Genomic DNA, 9011 nt, shown 5'->3' on the forward strand with positions numbered 1-9011 from the left:
TATATATATATATATTTGTTGTAGTTGCTTAACGCAATGTTTCTGGATCATAATTGACCAACACTTGCTTAAAACCATAAAAAGGACTCACATTCTGTGGCCAAAAAGTGACAATTTTGTACTTCTTCTAAGAACAACAGAGATGTCCCAAAGTTTATATATAATAATATTCTCCACATTACATTTATCTAAAATTATAATTAATCACATCATCTAATAATACAAGCATATTTACACCAATTATGAAATATCTAAACGGCTTTATGATTTATAAAATTGCTAACAGTAAAATATGAAGTAACACAAGCAAGAAATAAAAATGTCCAAATTCTGTCCCTGGTAATCTTCTATATTTCCTCAAGCTCTTTAAAAAAAATATATTGAGAAGGGAATAAAGAATTGGGTTATATATTGTAAACTTACAGCTCAGAAGAAGGAGAGGAGCCATCCTCCCACTTCCAATCATTGTCCTCCTCCTTGTAAGACAGGCCAAGCCAAGTACGATTTCCTGTAACTAATTCCATGATATTCTGCATGGAACCAACAGATACAAAACTATCAATACTAAAAGCACATTAAAGATGAAAAATATGGAATTTGTGTCAGGTGAGAAGTAAAGAATCATAAAAATAAAAATACTGCAGTCTATATATGTCCACTGATAAAGGAAATATCAAAAATGTATGTAGTTCTGTAGTGTCTGTGCTTTTCTCAAACCAGGAATTAAATACGAAGAAAAAGAAAAAATAGCTAATAGAAAATTGTATATTCAAGAGGACACTGCACACTAAAAATGAATTACTTTTCTTAACTCATTTTATCGCTTATTCAACTCTGTGCCTATTCTTCTAGATTAAAATATATTATTGAACAAAAATGAGAAAATTCCCAATTTGGGGGGATTGGGTTGAGATAGAAGTAAACATCATATATACAAATAATATGTAAAAAAGTGACAAATTCTGGGGCGCCTGGGTGGCTCAGGCGTTAAGCGTCTGCCTTCGGCTCAGGGCGTAATCCCAGAGTCCTGGGATCGAGCCCCGCATCAGGGTCCTCTGCTGGGAGCCTGCTTCTTCCTCTCCCACTCCCCCTGCTTGTGTTCCCTCTCTCACTGGCTGTCTCTTTCTCTGTCAAGTAAATAAATAAAATCTTTAAAAAAAAAGTGACAAATTCTATAAAAGAAATTAGAGCAAAGAATCACAATAGATATCACTTCACACCTGTCAGAATGGCTAAAATCAACCACACAAGAAACAATACTTGTTGGTGAGGATGTGGAGGAAACAAACCCTCCTAAACTATCGGTGGGAATGCAACTGGTGCAGTCCTTGTGGAAAACACTATGGAGGTTCCTCAAAAAGCTAAAAATAGACCTACACTATGATCAGTAACTGCACTACTGGGTATTTACCCAAAAAACACTAAAACGCTAATTTGAAAAGATATATGTATCCCTATTTTTATCACAGCATTATTTACAATAGCCAAGATATGGGAGCAGCCCAAGTGTCCATCAATATATAAATGGATAAAGATGCAGCATATATATATGTATATATATATATCATATATCTCCAATGGAATGTTACTTAGCCATAAAAAGAATAAAATCTTGTCATTTGCAACATGAATGGATCTACAGGGTATAATGCTAAGTAAAATAAGCCAGTCAGAGAAAGACAAACACCATATGATTTCACCCACATGTGGAATCTAAGAAACAAAGCAAATGAACAAAGAAAAAAAAAAAAGACCAACCAAAAACCTACTCTTAACTATGGAGAACAAACTGCTGGTTACCATAGAGGAGGGAGGGAAGGGTCAATTAGGTGGTAGGGATTAAAGAGTACATTTATAAAAAAAAATGATTTCATTAGTTTGGTCACTGAATTAAGTAGAATAAATTCATTTAAAAAAAAAGGTGCACTTATGATGAGCACTGAGTAATATATAGAATTGTTGAATCACTATGTTGTACACCTGAAACTACTGTAACACTGTATGTTAACTATACTGCGATTAAAATAGTATAAGAAATAAAAGGCAAGGCAAGGCAAGGAAAAGATAAAAAATAGAGCAGGGTCAGAAGGACTAGGAGTACAGAGGAGGGCATCTGCAGGGGGTGGAAGGTGGGCACTGATGCACAAGTTGCAATTTTAAATGGGGTTCTCAGGGCAGGTCTCATTGAGAAGGTGATAACTGAATGAAGACATACTTGAAGGAGTGAAGTAGTTAGTCATGGTTATAGGAGAGAAGAACATTGCATGCGGAGGAAACAGGAAATGCGATATTTCTACAGGGAAATAGAGTATTTCTACAGGGAAATAGAGTATTCCTTTCTCTGCTTTTTGAGGTGCAGGTGAACACTTCCTTTGACTGGTACGTATTATGTATTCATATCCCAGAAGCAAAGAATAAAATATAATCTCACCTTCAATCTACTCCCTCCTGTCTTTAAAAATGTAGCATTCAAAGAGACACAAAGATCAAAACAGCTTAACCAAGGAACCATTTCCATGGTTTGATGGTAGCAGTGGTCTTCAAACCGAACCCAGTGATTCAGAGAAGGTCCATGCTTGACTCCTAGGAAAGAATATGTTTATAGCTCAGAGCCCACAGACCCTGGGAGCCCACAAACAAGGCCTTATTGCTTCATACATTTCCCTTTTAAGGACCATTATTTTAAAAAAAGAATTATTATCAACTCAGAATTTTCTCAATTTCTTCCAAATTACCTTGTTTCTCCTTTAGTTCTCGTAAATCCTCAATGAGATAATCATTCTGGTTTCGGAGCCTCTCTAGGGTTTCTGCATAGGACAAGACAATAGATGAGAATAACATTACATCAGATAATTTTTTTAACTATTTAAAAAGTCATAATAATGAAATTCTCAAGTGAAAAATACACAAGTAATTTTGGTTCAGTCCCCTTCTCTTCTGAATTAGTTTCATCTCTAGCTGAAATAATCAATTGCTTAGAAACCAGCCTTTTAAAATGCACAACACAGTGGTCATAGTCAGCAATACTGTATTACAAATTCAAAGTTGCTAAGAGACTAGATCTTAATTGTTCTCAATACAAAATTGAAATGATAATTATGTGATGATGATAGAGTACTGTAGTAATCATATTGCAATATGTAAATGCATTAAAACAACATGTCATACACCTCAAACTTACACAGTGTTTATGTTTTACGTTAAGCATGCCTCAATAAAAAAAGAAGAAAGAAAGAAACCTGTCTTTTAACATAACCTATCACTAAAGGACTCTCAAATGGTTGATTCAATTATTCAATATAGATTTGATACTTCGCAGGAAACAAACTCACATTGTAACGCAAGGCCTTGGTAAATATTTCTTTATCATAAACAGACTATTTTATATTATAATTAATTAACATAAAAGAAGCTTTATGATGACTAGTATTTTAAACTTTTCTCCTTAGGAGGCATTTAGAAACTATGTAAACACTATGATTTTTCAGATATTTAAGCTCTCCCATTCCCATGCTCCCTGAATATCTTGCACATACCTCTACTCACACCTGGACACTTTGATTTATTTTTGGTTTATCTGCTTTCTCCCGAGCCTCCTAAGGGCAGGGTTCATACTGTTCACCAGCTTGGTGACTGGCAGTTAGTGTGCATTGAACAAATGTGAATGAGCTAATTAAAATAGGAGGCTATGTCTCATAAATGTGTTAGTTTCAGAAGATGACAGGAAAAAGAGACAAGAAGCCATCAAAACTGCCACACTGCTGTGTCAGAGAGCTCCTGTTATGTTATGCAACCAACCGTTGTGGGACTGCGATAGGAACAACTAACATGCTGTAAAGAGAGCTTGTTCTAGCTCTCACATTACCTTTATTTTGGTCAAGGACTTTTTGGATCCTAATTTCAGTTTCGTTTCGGGAAGACTCAATCTGTTCTTGAAGGATCTTCATCCTAGTTGCTGATGCCTCCACAGTTTGAAAGTCTAAACAAGAATTCCCAATACATATAAGCCACATGCTTAATTATGAAACAGCAGTGTATTCAATTATAAAGTATCTTTTTTTTTTTTTTTTTTTTTTTTTTTTTTTTTTTTTTTTTTAGTTCTCTACTTACTAGAGTTCTCCATAAATGTTTTCAAAAGCTGTAGAAAGTTATTTGGCCAAATACTCTTTCATTTATTCACTATTATTTCTAAAGTCCATGCCTCAATCTAAAATATCAGCATAATTTCCTTGTAAGTTTGAATGCATGTTTCTATTAATAGAAAAATGGTCCAACTCAATTAAAACAGACAACAAAAAAGGCAAACATCACCTTGAATAAATCTTTTGGCATCATGACTGGTTGATCTAATGTGTAGAATTTCACTGCCTGATCAAAATTATAGTTTTGGGGCGCCTGGGTGGCACAGCGGTTAAGCGTCTGCCTTTGGCTCAGGGCGTGATCCCAGCGTTATGGGATCGAGCCCCACATCAGGCTCCTCTGCTATGAGCCTGCTTCTTCCTCTCCCACTCCCCCTGCTTGTGTTCCCTCTCTCGCTGGCTGTCTCTATCTCTGTCGAATAAATAAATAAAATCTTTGAAAAAAAAATTATAGTTTTGAGTATCAAACTAGTGTTATCAATCAAAGAGGAACACTTACTTTTAAATTACCAGTTGGGAATAATTTTAGTAGTAATAAGAACATTCTATTGATCTAATTTAGGCTGTTGGAGACATTACCAATTGGAACAAATTATAAAAGAAGTTACTTTCTGATTTCTAAATAAATAGAGTTGTAAGTTTATTAAGCTTATTTCTTAGCAAGTTGTAATTTTCAAATAATAATAATAATAATTGTTATTATCAAGATCTCTACAGTAATTGCAATAATATTGCTTCCCTGGAAAAACTATTGCAGTTATTGAGAGTTCACAAGGTTAAATTCATTCATATACTAAAAAGTTGCGAAAATTTCATGTCATTTTTTGCCTGTTCTTTTTTCAATGGCAACAAAATGTTTGCCAGAAACATCCCTTAATTAATCAGACTTACACTGATAACCAAAGAATCCACACAACATCAAGAGCAGCAGGCTGAAGAGTCCCAGGATCACAGGAGCAAGTCCTAACAGAGAAAAGGAAAAAGAAGCAGCTAAGAAACAGAGTAAGTGATGATCAGAGATATTGTGAGCTCTGTTGTTTGAAAGATTAATACCATTATTTTCTATTTCTTATTGCTCTTAAAATATCCCAAACTTTCTAATATTATCCAATGTGTGAATTATAAACTTTTAAGTTAAATGTGAAGAAAAAAAATCTTACTTAAAAGGGTGTGTAGAAATGAGTTAGCATAGCAAACCTGACTACCATCCTTTGAAAGGTCTGGTTGTAAGGTTGGCCTTCGGCATCTGGAAACCTAGATTTCAAGATGTTTCCACCACAGTTATTGATAAGAATGGTCCACTAATCTTGAACTGTGTGTGCACACTATGTAGTTTATGATGAACACCTACTTTCCTTCTGGAAGTCTGGAATTTTGTTGCATGTCAGCCAGAGGTTGCCTATGTAATCAGTCCCAATAAAGATCTTCAACACCAATTCTCTAATGTGTTTCCTGGAAGGGCAACATTTGACACACATTGTCACAACTTACTGGAGGAATTCGTGTGACCCATGTGACTGTACAGGGAAAAGACCCTTGGAAGCTTGAGCGTAGTCTCCACCATTCTTCACTCCAAGTGCCTTTTCCCTTTGCTGTCTGTGCTTGGTATCCTTCCATTGTCATAAATCTTAGCTATAAGTGCATGTATCTATGTGAGTTCTCCCAATCATCAAACCTGAGCATGATCTTGGGGACTTCCAACACAGATGGAAATTTTACATACAGGTATTAAATATTCTTAAATACCAGGTATAAAATTTCAGTTCAGATTACCTTATCCTCACTAATATAACCAGATGGGGAAGTACTTAATTATTTTAAATCTCTGTTATTATTAAGATAGAATTCTTTATTTGAACTGCTGACTGGTGGTATATTCTTCTAAAGAATTATTTCAAATCTAATGGAATATTTTAACTGGATGATATTTGGTTTTAGGTCAAACATCACCTATAATTTCTTCAGTTTCACTACAATAATGTGTTACACTGCTGCATTCTAGAAACCAGACTTTCAGCCATCATTGTTTATAGTCTTTTCTTGATATATTTATTTCCTTCTGAAATAAACATATAGACTCTAGTGTAAAAAATAAAAGTATTTATACTTCAGAAGAATTGCACTTCTGAAATAAGGTGAAATGCTCCATCAAAGGGAATGGTTATATTAATAACTAACATCCAAATCATTTCTTTAACTTTCTGAATAATGTAATGGTGGTTATCAACCAGAGGCAATGTTGTCCCCAGGGACATTTACAAATGTCTAGAGACATTCTTGGTGTCGTAACTGAAGGGTAAGTGCTACTGGTGTCTAGTATGTAGAAGCCAGAGGTGCTGCTAAACGTCTTCCAATCATGGGACCATCCCCCACAACAGTTATCTAGCCCAAAATGTCGGTGGTGCTGAAATTGAGAAATCCTGCTCTACTAAATGTTTTGTTTTGATCAAAAAGAGGCAATCATATAGTAGGGTTCTACCTTTCTTGTCTTTTTACAAATTTGCTGAAATTTAAATCATGATCATGTTTAATTTTGAATTTTGATCATGGTTAAGTCTGTCAGTCTCATGTCAGGAAACATGTCTAAATTTGGACAACTGGTTTCTTTTATCTTTGAATATTTTCCTTAATGTATGAAATTTTCAAATGTCTTTGTGAGAAAATATGCTTTTGTTTTACTTCCATATCCCTATATTTTCTCTAAATCGTAAAATTCCCAAATAGCAACAGTTAGAGAAAAGTAAAATCAGGTGAAGAAGTACCTTATGATAACAAAGACAGAACATAAATGCATAAAATCTGGTACCGTTCATCCTGGTGGGCTCAGAAATTGGGCTCTGTTCATCCTCTGCTGGAGGAGGAGAAGAAGGAGGAGGGGGAGGAAGGTCAGGAGATGGTTCCAAGTCTGCAATAGGTATTGTCTCTGTCTGCTCTGCGATTTCTTTTAGCATAAAAAATACATAATTAATTTATAATCTTGTAAAGCAAATGAGATTAGAGCTTATTTTAAGAGATTCATTACTATTTTCAAAAATTGCTGAACAATTATTGTAGTAGACATTCAAACCACATTTCCATCCAACAGCCCACTCAGCTAAAACTATTTAAATGATTGATTACACTTTAAGTTGAGCCAGGAAACAGATCCTTATTTCTGTTAATTTTATTTAAAAGCATCCTTTCAGTATATATGAAAAATATTAAAGAAAATATAAGAACTTATGCCCCTGTTATAGTCATAACCAGCAGTGATGATAGACAAAGATAATTAAATGTTATTTTCATTAAAATGGTATAGGATTTTGAATTAAAAAGAATACCTGGAGGCTGCTCAGAGTCTGCAGCATTGGACATTATGAAGCCTTCTAGATGATTTCTTATCCCAGCAGTGAAGAAGAGCCCACAAAGATGTTGGTAGGTGAATGAAGAGATTTGTTCTCTACTATCCTCCTAGAGTTGATGGAAAGTCCAGACCTAGTCTAAGTGGGGCAGCTACTTACAGTTGTATGAGACTAACTTACTTTGGTAAAAACCACAAAGGAAATGTGAAAATAACTGGATATATTTCTAACAGTGTTGCAAAAATTAAAAAAAAAATGTTCCTACTTAATTAAATTATGTAAAACACACTTTTTAAATAGCAACTGGTTTGTGCAAGTAACAATCTGGAAAAGCCACTGTCATAAAAAATTGTAATTGATAATTCATAGTGAAAATTTTCATGAGAATTGAGGATATATTGAAGGAAGTCATAGGTGTGTGGAACTAAGAGTGTAGACAACTAGAGTAATAAGAAAAGGAACAATACTGGAAATATCAGATACCTGTTAAAAATAGGTTTAAATGACAGCCTATAATAAATAGCTATTGAAGATATAGACCACATAATAAAATCTATAGATCTAGATATTAACAGTTCGGCTTAAGGTTTTTTGGTACCACCTCCCTCCACCAACTTTTTTTTTTTTCAAGTAAAAACAAGTTCTATTTAAAGAAAAAACATTGGGTAGCCACCAACAATCTGCATGCTATTTATTAGCCTCCCATGGCTCAATATCTGTAGTGAGTAGAAATAGATATTGTACCTAAACAAAAATAGACATAAGATTCTTTCTCATCGTTGGGGCTATAACCTCATAAAAACGAATGTGTATTTAGGTCAGTCTGGTTGAAACCACACAAGATACCTTAGACATAGGCAGTTGTCATGTTTTCCACCCTTCTATGTCCAGTTCAGATTAGTCTTACAGTAAATCCTAAAAATATATTGCACTTAATCTTTTAATATATGAAATACAAGGCTAAAGAGAATATTATAACATTACTGCTCACTCAAAGATCTCAGTAAATTTAGGGATGGAAAGAGCTGAGACTTAATAAAATAATATCGTACATTGACTTTTTGCCTATATTGTAATTCATTTTTATTTTGTTTACTTTCTGACTCTAAACTTAAAAATCTGACTTCATTGCATTGGTTAAGGATTCAGATAAGTGGGAAAAAGGAAAAATCATTGACCTCTAACGTTTTAATATCATTTATAACAAGCGAATATGAAAAAATATTATATGGACATATATTATATTCCATTCATGGAGGCATTCATTGTATTAGAATGAAATAGTAGTTATATATCCATGCATTTTAAGCCCGAAGGAAGGTTCTACATATTTTGTTGTTTAGAAGCAAAAATCAAATTGCAGAGTAGGGGGCACTTGTATAGCATAAAAAAGGAAAAGAGGAAGGGAAATGAGGAAGTACAAAAGAAACAGAAGGAGAAGAGGGGGGAAAAAAGCAAGAAGAAATAATGTGTAAATATGTTTACCTAATTCATATGAACATTAAAAATTATTTACACTGGTGATCATAGG

The 9011-nt window shown here is 34.1% G+C and overlaps 1 protein-coding gene across 1 annotated transcript in view; it reads right to left on the reverse strand.

Annotated features, from left to right (window-relative positions):
- The window catches only part of LOC100478520 (killer cell lectin-like receptor 5), a 10345-nt gene extending 2771 nt beyond the window's left edge, over positions 1-7574 (reverse strand). The window contains exons 1-7 of the mRNA XM_034645071.1: positions 7460-7574; positions 6946-7080; positions 5031-5102; positions 3866-3979; positions 2736-2807; positions 2432-2583; positions 424-530 (exon numbers count right to left, since the gene is read on the reverse strand). Of these exons, the coding sequence (XP_034500962.1) occupies positions 424-530; positions 2432-2583; positions 2736-2807; positions 3866-3979; positions 5031-5102; positions 6946-7080; positions 7460-7493 (686 nt within the window). The 5' untranslated portion in view covers positions 7494-7574. The remainder of the gene's footprint in view (positions 1-423; positions 531-2431; positions 2584-2735; positions 2808-3865; positions 3980-5030; positions 5103-6945; positions 7081-7459) is intronic.
- Between the last annotated feature and the right edge of the window lie 1437 nt (positions 7575-9011).

The sequence above is a fragment of the Ailuropoda melanoleuca genome, chromosome 16, assembly GCF_002007445.2.
Source record: "Ailuropoda melanoleuca isolate Jingjing chromosome 16, ASM200744v2, whole genome shotgun sequence".
Lineage (NCBI taxonomy): Eukaryota > Metazoa > Chordata > Mammalia > Carnivora > Ursidae > Ailuropoda > Ailuropoda melanoleuca.